The sequence below is a fragment of the Callospermophilus lateralis genome, chromosome 8 (assembly GCF_048772815.1).
Source record: "Callospermophilus lateralis isolate mCalLat2 chromosome 8, mCalLat2.hap1, whole genome shotgun sequence".
Classification (NCBI taxonomy): Eukaryota; Metazoa; Chordata; class Mammalia; order Rodentia; family Sciuridae; genus Callospermophilus; species Callospermophilus lateralis.
In genome coordinates, this window is record NC_135312.1 from 120,047,229 (window position 1) to 120,069,721 (window position 22,493).

The 22,493-nt window shown below is 34.1% G+C and overlaps 1 protein-coding gene across 5 annotated transcripts in view; it reads left to right on the forward strand.

Moving 5' to 3' along the window:
• Positions 1-22,276, forward strand: part of Anapc10 (anaphase promoting complex subunit 10) — a 78,544-nt gene extending 56,268 nt beyond the window's left edge. For 3 of the 5 annotated variants that reach the window (XM_076863828.2, XM_076863827.1, XM_076863829.1), the window contains exon 5: positions 20,769-22,276. In XM_076863828.2, the coding sequence (XP_076719943.1) occupies positions 20,769-20,999 (231 nt within the window). In that variant the 3' untranslated portion in view covers positions 21,000-22,276. Of the gene's footprint in view, positions 1-3,216; positions 3,452-8,303; positions 8,352-20,768 lie in introns of those variants that run through there. The other 2 variants (XM_076863830.1, XM_076863831.1) reach the window with 2 other exon arrangements.
• The last annotated feature ends 217 nt before the right edge of the window (positions 22,277-22,493 follow it).

The window sequence follows — 22,493 nt, forward strand, 5'->3', positions numbered from 1 at the left end:
GCCATGAGAATGTTTCTCCCAGATCTCTGAAGTAGTAACCGAATGATGTCCTCAGCTGCTGCTGTCTGAAATCTGTCACCATGTGTCTGCCTTTCACATTCTGCTCTTAGCCAGTGACTGAACATGACAGGTACACTCAAGAAGGTTTAGTCCCAGGAGATGCTGAGCCCTCTGACAAGCAGCCTTACCCAACTTTGCCTAGAACTGCACTGCCGCCTAAAGCACATCTGCCCAGCCTCCCTTCCTTTCCTGAGTCTTCCTCTGGGGTCAGATCTGCATTGCTATCTCGCAGCCCTATTAAACTCTTCTGGCTCCCTCCCCATTTTCTCTCACAGACATTTCCCCTAATACATTTCTAGTGTTTCTAATCTTGTCTTTGTGTCTGCTTCTCAGAGTAGCACAACTATCTTCTTAAGCCCGCTTCCCTTCAACAGCATCCTGGGAATTTCCCTCACCTTTTTCTTTTGATAAATCCCTTGTTTCTGGATCACAGGTCCTCATCTTTCTTGTTTTACTTCCCTTTTTGGTGGAATGCATCCTCCACATGGGAGGTAAATTGTTGAAACCTTGCATGACCAAAAGCTTTATTTTAATCTCACCCTGGAGGGATGATTTGGCTGGGTATGGAATTCTAGTTTGGAAATAATTTTCTCTCAGAATTTTAAACACATTCTCCATTGCCTCATAGTTTTCAGTATAAATGTTGGGAAATACAATGCCACTTTGGATTTCTGATGCTTTGCATGTGACCTGTTTTTCTCTCTAGAAGCTTTTTATTCTCTTACTACTAGATACTGTGAAATTTCACAATGCTGTACCTTATTATGTGTGTTCTTTTCATTGTCTTGTGTGTTCATTGGTTCCCTTCAGTTTGGGGATATCTCTCCTTCAGTTCCTCTCTGTTCCTCTATTCTTTGTGAATTCACATTTGTTAGCCATGATACTTCCTACATTGAACTGCTAATTTTCTCATTTCCTCTCTCTTTTGTTTTCTTGTTTTCTGAGCAATTCATTTACTTTCCATTACAAATTTTTGCTCTCATGTATATTTTAAATTTCTAAGACATCTTTTTGTTCCTTGGCCTTTTAAAAAAGTAACATTCTGTTCTTGTTTCATGGATACAATATGTTGTGTCACTGATGCTTCACTTTGGTTTTTAAATTTTTGTATTCCCTTCACTGTTTTTCATTAGACTTCCTTTTTGTTTTTATCTGAATGTGTCTTCCAATTTCTGTTTTGTTTTATTTCTGGCATGCCTGGAGATCCTTGGTTATTTTTTAATATTTAAAAATGAGATACAGATAAGCAGTTTGGAACAGTTTTTGCTCATGATAGAGTTTGTGGCATAATGGATTTTACTATAGTGTGGTTAGACAAGAGCCTGCAGCTCCTTCAGCTCTTGTACATGTCACCTCCTGGTTTAACCTTCTTTAGTCAGAACTGCATATATCCACCTCTAGGAACTTCTTCTAATCCTTTTCTTATTCTGTTTTTTCTCCCATAGCACTTGTTACCTGATGTTTTATTACCTGATCACTTGTTATATTTGTTTATTTTTGGTCTTCTCCCACAAGAAAATGTCACCTCCATGAGAGCTGAGATTTTGTTGTTTTTAATGTTACTGATATTCTCCAACCAACTAGATTAGTGCCCAGGACAAAATGGACATTCAGTCAGTCAACAAAAGTTCGTTAAATTGGAGGCATTCATGCATCATTATTGGTAGATTTTTTTCTTATGGACTTCTCATTTTGCCCAGAAAATACTAATTCATCCTCCTGCTTGGAGCCACCTGGCAGTGATGGGCAGTAGAATGTGTCTGGAGCTGCAGGGTCATCTGTCTAGGAGTCAGTGTTCTTGTAGCTAATCAAGATGAAGGGATCTGAGGTTTTACTGTTAAAATGCAGACATTCATTTATCCCTCCTATTTTTAATAAGTTGCTGTCCATTGCTCTTGTTTTAACCTTAATCTAGAAACCCTACCCACCCTTATTCACCCTGTGTAGATAGTAGTAAACCCTTACTTTTCAGTAAGAGTGAGAAAGGAACTGTCATCTGCCTGCTCATTAGGGGTCAGGTGAGAATCTGGGGCTCTTTGTCCTTATACAGACTTTCCACCAAATTTGTTCTTTGCTTATTGGTTTATCTTTAGCCCAACTTGCCTACCTGTTCCTTCAGGATTTTGATACTTAAAATTTCAGAAATACTGGGGTTTGGGCTGGGGATGTGGCTCAAGCGGTAGCGTGCTCGCCTGGCATGCGTGCGGCCTGGGTTCGATCCTCAGCACCACATACAAAGATGCTGTGTCTGCCAGTAACTAAAAAATAAATATTAAAAAATTCTCTCTCTCTCTCTTTAAAAAAAAAAAAAAGAAAGAAAGAAATACTGGGGTTCACTGCCCTTGCCTCTTTTCTCTTTAACAGTGCTGAGGTGGAACCCAGGGCCTCACTTGCTAGGCAAGGGCTCAACTACTGAGCTACCCCAGCCCTGCCCTTGCTTCTAGTTGACCTTTTGCCCTCTACCCTTTCCCCTCATCTTCCCTGTTTCTCCACATGTCAGGCCCTAAGAGTGAAGGGAGCTGGAATGCAAGTTAATTACTATTATCTTTCAGTTTACTACCTCTTATCAGTTTTCATTTTTCCATTCCTTTTTTTTTTTTTTTTGCGTGTATACATTTTTCAAATCCCTCAGCTGTCATTTTGTGGAATTTGAAAGCAAGAAGAAAAAGATATTTATTGTCTACTGCTTTCCCAAAACGCATGTAAAGTATGTTAATAAAGGATATCTACATAAACATTAGGGATTAGATATATTTACTGGATGTAAAGTACATTAATTTCAAGTAATGTGATGATTATTTTCTTTTACTCCATCTATTACAGTTTCCTGTTCCTGGTGCAAAGTAGGTATACAATTTTTTGACTGCATGAACAGTTTTTATTCCTGGACTGGAGCTATTATGATATTTTTATAGATTGTTTGGAAAGTTTGAGGGCAGAGCACTTTGTATTGGTTTCAAATTGATTTTTTTAAAAAAAACCAGCAGAATGAATTACAATTTATATTACATATATAGAGCACAATTTTTTCATACCTCTGGTTGTATATAAAGTATGTTCACACCAATTCTTGTCTTCCTACATGTACTTTGGATAATGATGTCCATCACATTCCTCCATCATTGCTAACCCGTTACCCCCTCCCTTCCCCTCAAGGACCTGAACAGACACTCCTCAGAAGATGATATACAACCAATCAACAAATACATGAAAAAAATGTTCAACATCTCTAGCAATTAGAGAAATGCAAATCAAAACTACTCTAAGATTTCATCTCACTCCAGTCAGAATGGCAGCTATTAAGAATACAAACAACAAATGGGACTTACTTAAACTAAAAAGTTTTTTCTCAGCAAGAGAAACAATAAGAGAGGTAAATAGGGAGCCTACATCATGGGAACAAATTTTTACTCCTCACACTTCAGATAGAGCCCTAATATACAGAGTATACAAAGAACTCAAAAAATTAAACAATAAGAAAACAAATAACCCAATCAACAAATGGGCCAAAGACCTGAACAGACACTTCTCAGAGGAGGACATACAATCAATCAACAAGTACATGAAAAAATGCTCACCATCTCTAGCAGTCAGAGAAATGCAAATCAAAACCACCCTAAGATACCATCTCACTCCAGTAAGATTGGCAGCCATTATGAAGTCGAACAATAACAAGTGCTGGCGAGGATGTGGGGAAAAGGGTACTCTTATACATTGCTGGTGGGAGTGCAAAATGGTGAGGCCAATATGGAAAGCAGTATGGAGATTCCTGGGAAAGCTGGGAATGGAACCACCATTTGACCCAGCTATTGCCCTTCTCGGACTATTCCCTGAAGACCTCAAAAGAGCATACTACAGGGATACTGCCACATCGATGTTCATAGCAGCACAATTCACAATAGCTAGACTGTGGAACCAACTCCGATGCCCCTCAATAGATGAATGGATAAAAAAAATGTGGCATTTATACACAATGGAGTACTACGCAGCACTAAGAAATGACAAAATCATGGAATTTGCAGGGAAATGGATGGCACTAGAGCAGATTATGCTAAGTGAAGCTAGCCAATCCCTAAAAAACAAATGCCAAATGTCTTCTTTGATATAATGAGAGCAACCAAGAACAGAGCAGGGAAGAAGAGCAGGAGGAAAAGATTAACATTAAACAGAGTCATGAAGTGGGAGGGAAAGGGAGAGAAAAGGGAAATTGCTTGGAAATGGAAGGAGACCCTCATTGTTATACAAAATTACATATAAGAGTTTGTGAGGGGAATGGGAAAAAAATAAGGAGAGAAATGAATTACAGTAGATGGGGTAGAGAGAGAAGATGGGAGGGGAGGGGAGGGGGATAGTAGAGGATAGGAAAGGTAGCAGAATACAACAGTTACTATTATGGTATTATGTAAAAATGTGGATGTGTAACCGATGTGATTCTGAAATCTTTGTAATGTTTTGAATAACCAATAAAAAAAAAAAAAAGAATACAAACAACAATAAGTGTTGGCGAGGATGTGGAGAAAAAGGCACACTCATACATTGCTGGTGGGACTGCAAATTGGTGCAGCCAATATGGAAAGCAGTATGGAGATACCTTGGAAAACTGGGAATGGAACCACCATTTAACCCAGCTATCCTTGTCCTCGGTCTATGTGCAAAGGACTTAAAAACAGCATACTACAGGGACACAGCCACATCAATGTGTATGGCAGCACAGTTCACAATAGCTAAACTGTGGAGCCAACCTAGATGCCCTTCAGTAGATGAATGGATTAAAAAAATGTGACATATATACAGAATGGAATATTACTCAGCAATAAAAGAATAAAATCATGGCATTTGCAGGTAAATAGATGGAGCTGGAGAAGATAATGCTAAGTGAAGTTAGCCAATCCCCCAAAAAACAAATACCATTTTCTCTGATAAAAGGTGACTGACTAATAGATGAACTCTAGATGAACTTGACACTTTAAAGGGAAATTACAGGTAGGGGGACCAAGGTCTCATGACAGATCAAAAGTTCCTATAATTATTCTTATATTTATGAATATAAAAATAATTCAGTAAATAGAGTATCCAAGACTTGACCCATTTAAAATGATGTGCAATTAATAGCTCTTTGTCAGTTTTTAATCTTTGGAATTCTTTCAGAATCTGCATCCTGCATGCTATATATTTATTTTTGCATTTTTGCAGATTATATGATTAAAATATAATTAGTGGGGCAGAAGATTGTCAACATAAAGCAGAAGAGTTGAGACCAAGTCATGCAGGTTTGTAGAGTTTTTCTTACTGTAGTGAGAAGTTTATGGAAGATTTTTCAAATTTATATTTTTACCAAATTACTTAACTGCTAAGCAGAGCTTACATGGGAGTAAGACAAAAGTGGCTGTGGCAAGACTAGTGAAGAACCCATTAGCAATAATCTGAGGAAGCAGACATTGTTGGTTACCAATGCAACATTCCTTTCTCCATCTTTACTCCTGGCCAACAAGACTGCTTTCCAGTATAAAAACAATATGTCAGATACTCTGTTTTCAACTTTCCTTTCAGCTACTGCAAAGGCATGTGATCCAGATGTGGCCAATGAGAAATCTGATAGCTTCTGGAAAATGTTTTCCTTTGAAATTAAAAGAGAGGAATGCCTTTTTGGACCTTGTAGTGTGAGGACATGCTTGTGGCTGCTGTGGGCATCATAGAGTATGTCAGGGCAGAAAGGTCTGAATCTTTTTTTTAAAAAATAAACTTCTTATTTTTGTATTCATACAGAAAAGTCCACATATCATGAGAGAATAGCTTACTAAATTTTTAACAAATGCAACACAGTCGAGTATCCAGCAACCAAATAAAAATCCAAAAACCCTCAGCATGCTTCCTGATCCTTCTTGAAATTTAGACATTGTTCCCCTTATAGTATAGACTACTTTTACTTGTGTGTGTATTGTTTTTTTTCCCCTTTACTTAGTAGAGATGGAATCATATGATGCATACTCTTTTTTTGTGTGCTTTTTTAAATTCAACATTATGTTTGTGACTATCATCAGTATAGTTGGGTAGTTATAGATCTTTTATCCTTAGTGCTCTATAGTATTCCATGTTGTGAGTATATGCTATTTACCCAATTGACCTGTATATTTGGATAGTTTGGCTCTTATTGATAGTGCCCCTATGACTATTTTTGTCCACATTGTATAGTGTTTAATAAACATATATTTGCATTTATGTTGGAGATATATACCTTTTATGAATTTTAGTAGCTCTTTATATATTCAAAATAGATGACTGGGCACAGTGTAATAACAGCAACTCAGAGGCTAAGGCAGGAGAATGGCATGAGGCCACCTCAGCAACTTTATGAGACCTTGTCTTAAAATAAAAAAATAAAAAGGGCTAAGGATGTAACTCAGTGATAGGGTACCCCTGCATGAACCCCACCATCCCCCTCCCCCCAAAAAATCAAAATAGGTGGTGTTGGATATATATATGTATGCTATATCATACAAGTCTGAGACTTACTTTTTCAATTTTTAAAATTTATTTTTAAACTGATACATAGAAACATAAGTAGTGCACATATTAATTGGGTATCATGTAATGATTTAATACATGTATACATTGCATAATTTTAAAGTTAGAATAAACATATCTATCTCCTCAAATATTTGTCATTTCTTTATTGGATTTTTAAAGTATTTTTTACCAAATGGTGCCTTTGATAAGCAAAAATCTTTAGCTTTAAGATAGTTGATGTTAGTTGATTTTGTTTTTCATCTATCAAAAGAGAGTGTTAATCAACTCCAAGGTCACAAAGATATTTTATTTTCTTTTAGAAGCTTTATTATTTTAGCTTTGACATTTAAGTCTAAATGCACCTAGAGCTGATTTTTTTCTTTTGGGAAGAAGGGTAAGGGTCAAGAAAAACCCCCCCTCCCTAAATGAAATCCATATCATCCAACATCATTACTTGAAGACACTTTTCTTTTCTTATTAACCTGAGGTAGCATCTTTGACAAAAAACATATGATTGTAAATGTGTGAGTCTGTTCCTAATCTCTAATCTGTTTTATTGCTGTTACTCTATTTTTTGCATGAATTTTTGCATTGTTTTAGTTATAACTTTATATTACTTTATTATCCATTTACCTTGCAAAATTAATTCTTTTATTAAGGCTCATAGTTTGTATATTCTTTTGGATTTTCTAGATATGCAATCGTATAATTTGCAAGTTATATTATTTTTTTAATTCCTCGTAATTCTTAATGATCCCCTTACCTCCTAGCTGGTTTGTTCTTCTCCACCCCTTTCCCTTGCCGTGTTGCAGTGCATGTGACCTCCATTCTGTGTTGAATAGAAGTGGTACTAATGGACAGTCTTGTTCTCACTGGGAAAGTTTTTAAGATCTTACTGTATCATGTGTGCTGTAGGTTGTTTATTTGAAAGATGCTGTTTTTTATATTAAGGAAATTGCATTATGTTCCTAATTTGCTAAGAGTTTTAAAATCATTAATGAGTACTGAATTTTGTCAAATTTTTCTCAATCTGATAAGATGATCATATGAATTTTCTTCTTTTTACTATTCACAGTTAGTTACATTGATTAATTTTCAAATGATAATCCAACATGGCATTCTTAGAGTGATATATATTTTTTTCTGTTCTTTTCTTTTTATGAGAAAATTAGTCTAATTTTTTCTCATAATATTCTTATCCAGTTTTGGAACCAATGGGATGCAGGTGACATAAAAAAATAGTTTAAAAGTGTTTCTTTCTTCTCTTTTGTTTGTAAGTCTTTGTGCAGAATCGATGTCCCTTCTTTAAATAGTGCAATTTGATGGTAAAGCCATCTGAGCATAGAATTTTGTGATAGGTTTTGAATTAGGAAGCATCTTTGTGTCCCTTATTTCTTAATGTTAGTACTTTTTGTTGATTGTCAGATAGTGGAAAAATATTTCACAAATTAAAACATCTTATTAATAACCATTTATATTATTAAATATTGAAGTGATAATATTTTAGATATGTTAAATATAAGCTTAATTTCACCCATTTTTAAAAATATTTAATGTGGCTATGAAAAAATTTAAAATTATGCATATATATATTTTATTTTTTTACCTTGAGACAGACAGGTATTTATCATTATTCATTACTCATTTGTTGTCCTTGTGTGTTTGTTTTCTATTGCTGTGTAATGAATTACAACAAATATAGTAGATTAAAATAATACATATTTATTATCTCACAGTTTCTGAGAATCAGGAGTCTGGGCTTGGTTTAGCTGAGTGCTCTGCTCTGGATCTCACCAGATTGCAACCAGACTAAGTTGTTCAGGCTGTCCTTGAACTTGTGATCCTCCTACCTCAGCCTCCTGCTCTGCTGGGATTATAGGCATGTACCATTGAACTGACTAATGCTATCATTTCTTGATTATTCATTACATATTATAAGACTTTCAGTATTTTATAATACAAATAAAATATAACATTTTGTTTTATATGCAATTTTGTGACCTTAAAAAATTATAAATTGTTATTTATTTACTATGTATATGACTTTAATTATTATTAAATTACCTGATTTACCTATAAATCAGTTTTTTCATTTGTTTTGTTTTTGTTGGCTCAAAAGATTTTCTGTAATTTCTTCTTAAAGTTTATGTACCTTCTTAGGATTTTTTTTTTTTTTTTGGTAGATGGATATGATACCTTTATTTATTTATTTATTTTTATGTGGTGCTGAGGATTGAACCCAGTGCCTCACATGTGCTAGGCAGGCACTCTACCACTGAGCCACAACCCCAGCCCCCTTCTTAGGTTTTTGATGAAATTATTCTTTTTAATTAATGCTGACTTCAAATTTATTCAAGTTGTTTATATAGATTAGATGGAGCACTCTGTCTACATTATCTACATCTTCTTTTTGTTAGACCTCTAAAAAAAAAAACAAACCAGCTATATATATAATCTAACTTCTGGAGAAGAGGTTCTGTATGGAAACTTTTTGACTTGCTAGTCCAAATGAGTGTTTTGATCATTTGTAGCAGGGTGATTGAGTTTGATGTTCAAAGTTGACTTAGGCAGTCACCTTCTTCATTAGGGCAAAATATTGAGTCCTTTGAGTCGACCTCTGTCATTCTCATTCAGCTACTTTTTTGTTATCCTTACTTTTAACATATTTGGAATTTCTGAAGTTTCTTTTGAATCATTTTATACTTTTCTCTCCAGAACTGTACATCATTGTTGCTGCTAACTGGTTACATTCCTAATGAAAAGATAGTAATACTTCTAGAAACTGCTGCTTTGTGTGTTGATAATTCTCACACTGTCTTTTATAACAGTACCACAGTATTTTTTATTACAATAGTTTTATAGTAAGTTTGGAAATCAGAAAGTGTGAGACCTCCAACTTTGTTGCTCTTTTTGAAGATTATTTTAGCTATTTGAATCATTTAAGATTATGTCTTCAGTAAATCATGTTTATGTTTGTGTATAAATTATATATTCATGTACAAATTATGTAACTTAAAATATTTATGTAAAGCTTTAAAAGCCTTAAAATTTAAAATATAAGTAGGTCTTATTCAAACATATCATTAGATAAAATCCAGAATACAATACCGTCCTTAATTATATCAAATGGTTTTTAGAATTAATTTGACAGGATAAGTGGGATAATCACTGGTTCTCAAGAGAAGTTTCAGTGGTAGAGACCAGAATCACATTGGAATGGGGTAAAGATAGGACAGCAGGTCAAAAAGGGAGACAGTGACTACAGCTTTTCAAAGAGTTTTGCCATAGGGAAACAGAATGGGAGTCTTATGAGGAGGACATACTATTGAGAGTTTTATTTTTAATTTATTTTTAATCTTTAAAATGACAAATATGATAGCATGTTTGTGTGCTGATGACAATGACACACTGGAGAAGAAAAATTATTTGGGGAGAGAATGTTTATTCCAAGAGCAGAGTCTTTAGTGGGAAGGATGGGATAGAATCTATTGAGCCAAGTGGAAGACTGGTTTCTAGAAGGTGGAGAGGCAGCTTAAATACTGTGTAACAGCTGATAAGGACATGATAGTTTTCTGATTGCTCCTGTTTTCTTATTGAAATAAAATATCATCATTTTGGAGATCAGAGTAAGCATTAAGATTTGAGGAGAGGCTATCCCAGAGAGCAGTGAAAGTAAAATTTTTTAAAGGGAAGAAATTTACTAGGAATTTCGCATGTTGCTAACTATGTACTTTAAATTTGTCGTCTTGAATTTAAAGTGAGGCCAGTCAGTATAGCTGATTGTTTTTCTCCAGTAGCACAGAATTTAAGTAAGTAAAGGGATTATTATGATGTACTCTGGGATACCCTCAAAGTAAAGAGGAAATTGAAGATGTTGAATCAGCTAATGAATAATTTAAAAAGTAGATGGAATCAGTTTAACAGTTTTGATGAGGTTGATACTGTTGCAATGGAGTCACTAGAGAAATCTGATGAGTTAAAGGGTTGTAAGATAGGGATGCGTAAAGTCAAGATAATAGCTGTTGATTGTGATCAGATGTGACTATGGGAAAGATAACTGACCTGGAGTGGAGATAGAAATTGTTGGAAGTAAGGAAGTTTAGGAAAGGTGAATCCAGATTATTAAAAGGTTTGTCTCTGTGTTGAAATTGCCAGGAAGGATAAGCCTGTTAGTGATGGAAAGGAACATTGTCCACGAGATTTTAAACCAGGAACTAAAACTGTCTAGAGACTTCCTTTTTTTAGTCCCTCTTTAACAACTACATAACTAAAAACATTTTTTTTTAATTTTAAAGTAAAGTATGGTTATTGAGAAAAACAGATAAAGTTAGAATAAAATGAAAAGTATTCATGTTCTCACCCTTACAGATATTTCCTATTTGTTTTTGATGAATGTCCTTTCAAACTTTTTTCTATTTATACACAATGAATTTTTAAAAAATATATAAGATCATGCAACTTGTTATTTAGTTGTTTGCCTTTTAAAGTTAACCAGAGAAAGCTGCAAATAACTGAAAATAAATATAAAGATGATAATCATTGACCACATAATATTCTGGTAAATTAACTAACTCCATATGCAATGATGGCTAATGACAGATTCATTTTGTATTTATCATTTGATTATGGCATTTTCTCTTGCACTTGATTTAATATTGAGTTTCATTTATCATGGCTTCTAAGAAATTTACTGCTAATGTGCCCATAAAGGGCCACATTAAGTGATTGATATGATAACAAAGTTAAAAGTGACTTAGAACTATGAAGGTGGAAAATCATTGATGATTATTGCTCATCAGTCAAGTACATCCCATTCCACTGTAGCAACCAGCTTGAAGGATAAGGACAAAATGATGGAAGCTGTTAAAGGATCTGTTTCAGTGAAAGCAATGAAACTAACAAAAATTTCAAGAAGGGAATGTCAAGAAACTTCTAGGGACCTAGTCTGAAGACCTGGCATAGAAGCATATCTCATTGTATGACTGTCATGGCTGAAGCACAAAAAGTTTGTTTTATGATGCTAATGTAAAATAATAATTATTATTTCACAGAATAAGAAAATATTCTGAGTCAAGTAAGAGTGACCATGGCCTGGGAACATGTATTCAGGTTACCTGGAACAACATGGTAGAAGAAACAGCTTTCTTAGTCACAAAATAAAGTAGATGGGGTCAATAGGTAGGCAAACCAGAAAGAGGCAGAGAAATCTCTTCTGTAGGATTCAGATATTATCTTTAATGAGGAGAAGAAATCTTTTATGGGATTCTGATGTTGTCACATTCTTGGATATAGGGTAGGTAGAGGCCAGAGGTCTACCAAGCTTAGTATGTATTTTAAGAGTTTCACCTGTAGTCACAAGAATGCTAGGACACATACAGAGGTTGATAGTAAATGGCTACTAAAAGTGACTAAAGGTATCCTAAAATTACTTTGGCTCTTGATCTGTAGCATCCCCTCCTCCATGTAATCACAGTATTCTAGATGGCCAAGATTAAGCAGTCTGCAGGCTTTTGAATACGGATATGGCTTCTTGAAACTTCAGTTCATAATAGCATTGAAAGAGAAGCCTGAACCCTACTATGAAATTGAATTTAATGCTTGCTCTGGATAATTTAAAGTGAGTAGTGAGTGTGTGCTGATGTAAGGCAGCTGGAGAATTTTTATAAATTAGATAAGCTGATTTTGAAAAGAAAAAAAATTGCCAGGCAGAGTCTTCAATATGGATGAAAATTCTCTGTTGTGGAAACGGATGCCTGAAAGAACTGTCATCCACAAAGAGGCCAATCAACGGAGTTTCAGGACTTCCAAGGACAGGGTAACAGTCTTGCTTGGGGGCAGTGGTGAAGGCTACAAATTGAGTTAAATTTTATGTAACTAAATTCATCCTTACTCACACACCTATTGCCATGAAATTCATGTTTTATATGCCTGGTTAGCTATACCATCTAGAATTATAAGCCCCATTTCTTAATCCTATTTCTTTTTTTCAGATTTTAACTCTTTCTATCCCTCTTCTAGGAAAACAATCTAATTAATGTTTCAGTGTCTGCTTTCTTTTTGTTTCCATCTGTTAAATATAGTTTTGCCATTAGCTTTTATTTAGAATGCCTCAGTCACTGTGCAAAGTTGCCCTTTTAAAATAAGAGTTACATTTTGTTTTTTAAAATAACAGCTTCATTAACTTCTACCATACAGTTCACCAAAAGCGTGAGTAGTTTTTAGCATATTTACAGACTTGTGCAGCCATCACCATGTCAATTTCCAAACACCCGAAGAATAGTAGTCATTATCCAAAGCCCTACTTAGACCTGAGCTCCTGCCAGTCTATTTTCCATCTCTGTGGATTTATCTGTTTTGAACATTTTATATAAATGGAGTCACAAAATGTGGTTCCTGACTTATTTGGAATTGCTGGGTTACAAGCTCACTCTTTGTTTAATCACTCCAAGGACTGCAGGATGGTTTTCCAAAGCCAGCACATCATTTTACATTCCCACCAGGATAGTGTTTTGAGGCTTTCGATTTCTCCAGAATGATTTGGATATTTTTTTGGACCCAGACAGAAAAGCTGAAGGGTTTGTGAGGGTATGTGCGCATGGCAGCAGCGGGGCAGGTAAAATATATATATAATACAACACATACTATTTTAATCATTTTTAAGTGTGCAGTTCTATGGCATTAAGTACATTCACATTGTTGTGCAACTGTAACCATCATCCACCTGTGGAACTTTTCTTATCTTCTGGAATGGAGTAGCTGTTCCCTTTAAACAGTAACTCTTCATCCTCCTACCACTGGCCTCCTGCATCTGGCATTCTACTTGTCTATAATTTGCCTGTTCTAGATACTGCATATAAGTAGAATCACACAGCACTATCTTTTTATGACCTCTTTACTTCGCTTAGCATATTGTCTTCCAGAAAACCTGAGTTTTTTAGAGGAAGTGTTTGATGCATGTAAATGTATTGTCTTTAATATTCTGTTCTTTTATTTTATGCTCTCCATTTATCATCTCCAAATCATGTGGAGAAATTAGAACCTTCAAACACTACTCTGATAGAATATAAAATGGTGCAGCCACTTTGGAAAATTTACAGGCCTTCACATGATTTAACAAAGATTTACCTGTGACATACCATTCCACACTCAGGTTTATACACAAGAGAAAAGGGCAATGAATGTACACACATGCTTTAAAAGCTTATTTAATATGTGGACTATTATTTATCTTTTTTACTCTCTAGAGATTTTTAAATCACTGTCCTGCTTTTAATTCATTATTATTTCCTTTTGTACTTCCCTTTATGCTAGGCTTGTAAATGCTGTATGTCATAAAAAGAACTGCATTGAGATTAGCAGACAATTTTGTCTTGCCCAAATTTGTTTACTTCATTGTACAGTATTGCTATAATACTTAAATGCTTTTAAAAATAATTATTATCTAATTCTTATTGTTCTGTGATGTAAAGTAAATTATACTATGTTTTAGAACATGGACTCTGGAATCAGACCACCAGTTTAAATCACAGTTCTGCTACTTACCAGCTGTTTGATCTCAGCAAAACTACTTAATCTTTCTGGGCCTCTGTTGTCTCATTTGTGACAGCAGGCTATTATCTGCCTTATTGCTAGGATTTTAAGCATATTGGTGTGCTTACTAAGAACAGTACCTGGCACATAATATCTGCTATGGAAGAGTTTGTTGTTGTTATTATTATTACCATTATCACTGACATTTTTGCATTATTTTATAGGTATATAATTTTGAGTGTTCAACTCTGGATTGCTGCTAGTATTTTTATGACAATCTTGACTTTCCTGAAGTCTCAATATGGTGCACAAATTATTTCTCTTGTACCTCTTTAATTTTTTCAAGTATGAACTTCCATTCACTGTATTTTTAGCACCTAAGGTATTATTTGACACATAGTAATTGCTCAATAAAAATCTAATGAATGAATGTATGCCTGGAGGTCAGAAGTCCAAAATAATATTAGGGATTCAAGTCAAGGTATCAGCAAGCTACATTCTTTTCTAGAGGCTCAAGGGGGGAACATTGCTTTTTCAAGCTTAAAGAGGCTGCTCATATTCCTTGGCTTATGGATACATCACTCCAACCTTTGTTTCTACTGTTACCTCTTCCTCTGTGTCTTCTGCTTCCCTCTTATAATGACTCTTGCAGTTACATTGGGTCCACCCAGATAATCCTGCATCATCTTCCCATCTACAGATCTTTACCTTAAATCAAATGTGGAAAGTCTCTTGCCATGTAAATTAACTTATTCAAGTTTGGGGGAAGGACATATTGTCTTTGGTGGCCTATTATTTTGCCTACCTGATCTTCTTTTATTTAAACTCATTGAGTGGAAGGCATATCGGATGATATCTTATCCAGTATCTTTATTTTAAATATGAAAAAACTGAATGAGGCCACAGAGATTTTTTTTTTTTTTTTGCACAGACTTCGCTCACTTTTGTATGCTTAACTATACTTAAGAACAATATCTTGAACATTTTATGTGCTCAGTAACTATTTATTTCCTGATTAGTGATAGAAACCAGATACATTTGTCCTCTGATCTGGTCTTTGTAAATTAGTGTTAATGAAAGTCTTATAAGAAGTCACAGACAGAAAATACCATGAAACATAGTGATCTGTTTTTCTTTTGTAATTAAAAGGATTAAGTATTCAATACTAAAAATACTACCTTTAAAAGATGTTGGTTTCCTCTCTCTGGAAGGGCAGGCAAGGGAAGGAATAGAGGAGAGGGGAATGGCAATAAAAGAACGAAAAGCAGGAAAAGAAGGGGAGGGGAAGGGAAGAGAAGATAGTACAGTGGTGTTTCTTCATTGGCAAAGGTCATTATTTTATTCTTTATGGCTGAGTAAAAACTCCATTTATATCACATTTTCTTAATTCATTTATCTATTGCCAAGCATCTTGATTGATTCCATAATTTGGCTATTGTGAATAAACATTGTAATGGCTATATCACTATATACACTATTTTAAATCTTCTGGATAAACATGAAGGAGTGGGATAGCTGGGTCATATGGTGGTTCCATTCCTAGTTTTATGAGGAATCTCCACACTGCTTTTCAGAATGGTTGTACTAATTTATAGTCCTACAATAATGTAAAAGTGTGCCTTTTTTCCCACACCCTCACCAGCATTTATTATCATTCACATTCTTTCTTTTTTAAAGAGAGAGAGAGAATTTTTTAATATTTATTTTTTAGTTTTCTTTTTTGGGGGACACAACATCTTTATTTTATTTTTATGTGGTGTTGAGGATTGAAACCAGCATCCCGCCCATGCCAGGCGAGTGCGCTACCGCTTGAGCCACATCCCCAGCCCCTCACATTCTTGATAATTGCCATTCTGACTGGAGTGAGATGAAATCTTAGTGTAGTTCCTAATTGCTAGAGATACTGAACCGTTTTTCATATATTTCTTAGCCATATATGTTTCTTCTTTTGAGAAGTTTCTATTTAATTCTTTGCCCATTTACTGATTGGGCTATTTGGTTTTTAGGCATTGAGTTTTTTGAGTTCTTTATATATTCTGGATATTAATCTCCCTGTCAGAGGAGTAGCTGGCAAGATTTTCTCCCATTCCGTAGGCTCTCTCTTCATTCTCTTAATCATTACCTTTGCAGTGCAGAAGGTTTTTAATTTGACAGCATCACACTTACCGATTTTTATTTTTATTTCTTGAGCTTTAGTGTGACACTTTAGTAGTTACTTTTTAAAAAGTATCTGTGGCAATATTTCCTTTTTCATCTCTAATCTTGTTAATTTGGTTCTCTCTCTTTTTGTTAATTTGACTAAAGGTTTATTAATGTTATTTATCTTTTCAAAGAACCAACTTTTGTTGCATTGATCCTGTGTAATTTTTTTATTCTCAATTTCATTAATTTTGGCTCTGATTCTTATTATTTCTTGTCTTACATTGACTTTAGAGGGTTTTTTTTTTTTTTTTCTTTTTCTAAGATTTGAGGTAGAGCTTATTTATTTGCGGTCTCTCTGTATTTTTAACATAGACACTCAGAGCAGTGAATTTTCCTTTTGTTACTGTTTTCATACTGTACCAAAGATTTTAATATATTGTATTGTTGTTTTCATTTGTTTTTAAGAATTTCTTCTCTCATTTCTTCTTTGATCCATTCCTCATTTAAAAGAGTATTGCTTAATTGTTTTTCTTGCTGTTGATTTCTAGTTTCATTCCATTAGGGTACAGTAGAATGCATGGAATTTTATTGATCTTTTTATATTTGCTAAGACTTGTAATGTGATCAGAAGCTGCCAAAAAAAAGGTGAATTTACCAGTTTTGGTGTGAAATATTCTGTTAATGTCTATTAGGTCCATTTGATTTATAGTATTAGTTAGGTTAGAAATATCTTTATTGATTATGTACTTTGGTGACCAGTCTATTGATGATAAGGGTGTATTGAAATCATCCAATATTATTGTATTGAGATCCACCTGGGATTTAATGTCAAAGAGTATTTTTAAAATGTTACTGGGTGCATTGACATTTGGGGTACATATAGTTACTATTGTTATATCTTCTTGGTGGATCATTTCCTTTACCAGGATATAATGGCCTTCTCTATTGTTTTTGATTTATTTTTGCTTGAAATCAACTTTGTCAGTTATCAGGATGGCTATTCTAGCTCATTTTCAAACTCCATGGAATATTTTTTTCCCATCCTTTTACCTTCAGCCTTGAGCATCTTTGCCTATGAGATGAGTCTCTTGCAAATAGCATATATTTGGATCTTGTTTTTTGATCCTTTCTGCTAATCTATGTCTTTTAATTGGAGAATTAAGACCACTTACATTCAATGTTATTATGGATATGTTTTTGGTTTGTTAACTTTTTTGGGTCATATTTAATTCTGTCTTGATTCTCATTTAAAGATTAGTTGCAGAAAATTTTCCCTTCACTTATTTGAGAGTTTTGGATTTTGTTTTTGAATTCCTCTGCACAGTATTTATCTTTGAGGATTATTTGTAGTGCTGGCTAAATGCCATTTATTTATTTATTTATTTTTTACTTTATCTTTGTCCTGGAAAGTTTTTATTTTCCCATTAAATATGAAAGATAGTTTTGCTGAGTATATCAATCTTGGCTGACAGTTATTTTCTTCTAGAGCTTGGAATATCTTATTCCAGGCCCTCCTTGATTTTAGTGTCTGTAGAGAAGTCAGAAGTGAGTCTTATTGGATTTCCTCTAAATGTGACCTGATGTTTCTCTCTTGCAGTTTTTAATATTTTTTCCTTATTTTTTATGTTAGGCATTTTGATTATGATGTGTCTTGGAGAACTTCTGTTTTGGTCAGGTCTCTTTGAGGTCCTATATACCTCTTGTATGTGTGTCTATCTCATTTCTGAGGGGGGGGGGATTTTCTGCAACAGTTTCATTGAAAATGTTCTTAATTCCTTTAGCTTGTTATCTCCACATTCTCTTCTCCCAGTGATTCTCAGGTTTGGTCTCTTGATGTCCAAAATTTCCTGTATACTCTGATCATGTTCTGTATTTTTTTTCCTTTTATTGTATTCCATATACTTAAATTTGTGTATTCTGTTCTCAAGGCCTGATGTTCTGTATTTGAGGGCTGAAGTTCTGTTTTCTACGCAGTCTAATTTGTTGGTGATGCTTTCAAGTGAATTTTTAATTTGATTTGTTATCTTTTTTTTAAGAGTTCTGATTGGTTTGTTTTTACTATTTCTATTTCTTTAATGAATGGTCTCATCTCCTGCATCTACTCTCTTAGCTCATTCCTTAGATCTTTTTTTAGTTCATGGAATATTTTAATCCATTTTTATCATTTTTCTCATCCACTTCTGTATCTGTGGGATCCTTTCTTAAAAGATTTTGAGTTTTGTGGGGAGATGTTTTCCTGGTTCCTCATTTTTTTCAGAGGTCCTGGACTTGTGCAACAATTGAAGTGGATTCCCCTTCCTCTTTTAATGCATAGTCTTTATGCATGTATTTTTTTCATTTGTATGTATTAGACACAGTCTTTAAAATGAAATATACCATAAATCTAATGTTATATATTTTTTCATAACGTAGTAGTGGCATGTTTTTTTTTTGTTGTTGTTGTTGTTGTTTTGCTTATGTCTGATTCTTTCTTAGAGAAGTATGTTTCTGTGAATATATCGTTTTTTATAGATGGGAGCAGTTATATATATCTATGTTATAAAGACATAGAATTACATCAAGGGACTGTGTTCTGAAATGAAAAATTATCCAGTGCATTTTTAAAGTTGAGAATTTTTGTTTGTTTGATGTGGAATTTTGCTTACTTATTATTGAATGTCAGTAAACATTATTCTTAGAACCTCTGTATTTATAGTTGCTATCTGGTTATGTTTGATACTTTGACAGCAGTACAGCATTTTTAGGTACTATGTCATATACTCATCATACTTTATCTTAATGGTCTGAAAGGTTAATGCTTCCTCCAAGGTTTTGATTTGTTTAGTTTTGCAGTGCTAACGATCAAACCCAGGTCTTGCACATGCTAGGCTTGCACTTTATCATTGACTTATATATGTAGCCCCAGTAAGTGATCTGATTTATTTCCAGACATTAATTACAGTCTGGAGAAAAATGACTAATTAATACATACGGTTCTCCCAAAGTATGAGTGACTCCCAAAGCAATAGTCTAATCTCATTTAAAATTGAGGACATTGGAATGGGCAAGAATCTGGGGGACAAGATCTCCAAAACACAGGGAGCAAAAAAATAGACAAATGTTTTTATATCTAATTTTCTGTATAACAAAGGAAGCAATCATCAAAGTGAAGAAACAGCCTACAGAATGGGAGAAAATATTCGCAGACTATACATGTGATAAGGATTTAATGTCTAGAATACATAAGGAAGTCAGAAAAAATCAACAGCAAAATATCTCTATTTAAAAATGAGTAATAGATCAAAGTAGCCGTTTCTAGCAAGACATACAAATGGCCAGTAGGCATATAAAACAAATGTTCAAGATCACAGATTATCAGAGAAGTGCAAATCAAAATGTCAGTAAGATACACTTCACTCCAGTAAACATGGCTACTATCTAAAAGACAAAAAGATCAGCCTAGGGGTGTAGCCCAGTAGTAGGGGGTTTAGCTCAATAGTAGTGTGTGCTTCAGATGTGCAAGACCCTGGGTTTGATTCTCAGTAGCAGTCAAGGGGGGGAAAAAGATAAAAAGGGCTGGTAAGTGAAGGTATGGAAGAAAGGAACCCTTGCACACTGTTGGGGAGTGTAAAGTAGTATAGCTATTATATAAAACAGTGTAGAGGTTCTTCAAAATTTTCAAAATAAAAAACTACCATATCAAGCAGTCCCACTCCTGGGTATATATCTAAAGGAAATGAAATCAGTATGTCAAGGAGACATCTGCACTTCATGTTCATGACAGCGCTGTTCACAATAGCCAACAAATGGATGGTTAACAAATTAACAAATGGTTAATAGCCTAAGTGTCTATTAACCAATGAGTGGATAAAGAATACACACACTCGCACACAATAGATTACTATTCAGCAATAGAAAAGAAAGAAATCCTGTCATTCCTGACAACATGGATAGAATTAGAGATGATTATGTTAAGTAAAATAAATTAGGCACAAAAAGGAAAGTACTGTACAATCTTACTCAATATGTGGAACTTCTGAAAGCCTGTTTCATAGAACTGAGCATAGTATGGTGGTTACCAGAGGCTCAGGGGAAAAATTGGAAAGGTTGATCAATGAAAACTAAGTTGCAACTAGGAGTGAGTAGTTTAGTGTGTTGTGCCTCTCTGAGTTGCTGAGGCTGTACTTGAACTTGTGATCTCCTTGCTTCAATCTCTTTTGAGTTGCTAGAATTATAGATTTGTACCACTTCACATATTTTTAAAGGCTGCAGAGATGTGTGCTTTCTGATGTTATATAAGTTATACAGTGTTCTGTTAATCCCATGATTACATACCTTTATTTTGTCTACTAATATGATACATATAAAGTTTTTTGCAGCTATAAAAGTAGATCGGGTAAAAGTGCATGCTAACTGGTAATGGTTAGTGTCATATTTTTATTCTCTCAGCAGGCAAATGTTAATTTAATTTTAGAATGCATTCATTTGTTAAACATTATTGTTATATTCACTGAGTGAAATCATAATCTGACTTTCTTTTTTCTTGTTAGCAACTTGAATTGGTGGAGCCAAGTGGCTGGATTCATGTTCCCTTAACTGATAATCATAAGAAGCCAACTCGAACATTCATGATACAGATTGCTGTTCTAGCCAATCACCAGAATGGGAGAGATACCCACATGAGACAAATTAAAATATACACACCAGTGGAAGAGAGCTCTATTGGTAAATTTCCTAGATGTACAACTATCGATTTCATGATGTATCGTTCAATAAGGTGACTTTAAAGTGGAGCCAAAAGTGACGAATCCTTTGTTTTGTTCTGTTATTACATTTTATGTTGGAGATCTTTATTGAAAAATGCTTCAGTTATTTTGCAATTTTGTATACATTTAAAAGTATTTTAACTTTGATAAATAAATTTTGGATATTATTGTCTCAGTTTTTAACATACAATTAAGCTCACAGATTTTACTTCACTAAAAAAGAATTCAAAGCCAATCTGTATATTTCCCTTGTATTAAAAGAAAACTAGTTTAACTGAAAATTTCAGTATATACACAGTTTTTTAAATCAACCAGTTGATCATTTCATGTAGTGATCATTGCATATTTGAGAACAAAACTATGTTTTACCAAAGTGTATATAACCTCTAACAAGTCAAGGTTACCCCCAACACACCTTCCATTAAAGGAAGCTTATTTTTTAAAATACTGGATCTTTAAAAAAAAAAATAGTGTCAAAATGAACTTGATATTAGATGTTAGATAAGAATCATCTGATTTGGGAATATCATTAATTGTCTTATGTTTACTTCCGTGAAACACTTATAACCCTAAGGTCATCTATATTCTGACAATATTATGTTGGAGACTAATGTTATAATCTGCTGTTTATTTCAATTCAAACAATACTTATAGTTAGTTTCAAACTTTGGTGTGACACTGTATCATTTCCTGGAGATAACATGTCCTGTGAAATTTTTTAAAATAAATAAAAGTGTTTTTTATAAAGATTTTAAATAAACACATAAAAATCCCTGGCACCATAGAAAAACAAAACAAAGCAAAAGAATATTATATATTTGACAGATATTTGTGTCTAAAATATATGAAGAACTCTTATGATTCCCCAGTCAAAAGAAAAATCAATCCACTTAAAAAGTGAGCAAAAGATTTGAGCTTCACCAGCTCAAACTATGTGACTGGTCCATTCTATTCCTACATTTGTCTGAGAAATGAAAGCCTATGTCCATATAAAGATTTGTATGTGAATGTTCACATACAATTGTTCATGTGTAAATGTAAGAAAAGGAGTAAAAGTAGAAAACATACAGCTTTGTAATACAGATACAGTCTCCTTTACCCATAATGCTTGGAACCAGAAGTGTTTTGAGTTTGGGATATTTTAGATTTTGAAATACTTTGTAGGGGCTGGGGATGTGGCTCAAGTGGTAGCGCGCTTGCCTGGCATGCATGCGGCCTGGGGTTCGATCCTCAGCACCACATACAAACAAAGATGTTGTGTCCGCAGAAAACTAAGAAAAATAAACATTAAAATTCTCTCTCCCTCTCTCTCTGTCTCTCTCTCTCTCGCTTAAATTTTTTTTTTTTTTAAAAAAGAAATACTTTGTAGATACATAATGAGATATCTTGGGTATGGGAACCCAAGTTTCCAAACATGAGATTCATTTATGTTTCATATATACCTTATATACATAGCTTGAAGGTAATTTTATCCAGTGTTTTTAGTGTGGAATTTTAAATTAGTCATAG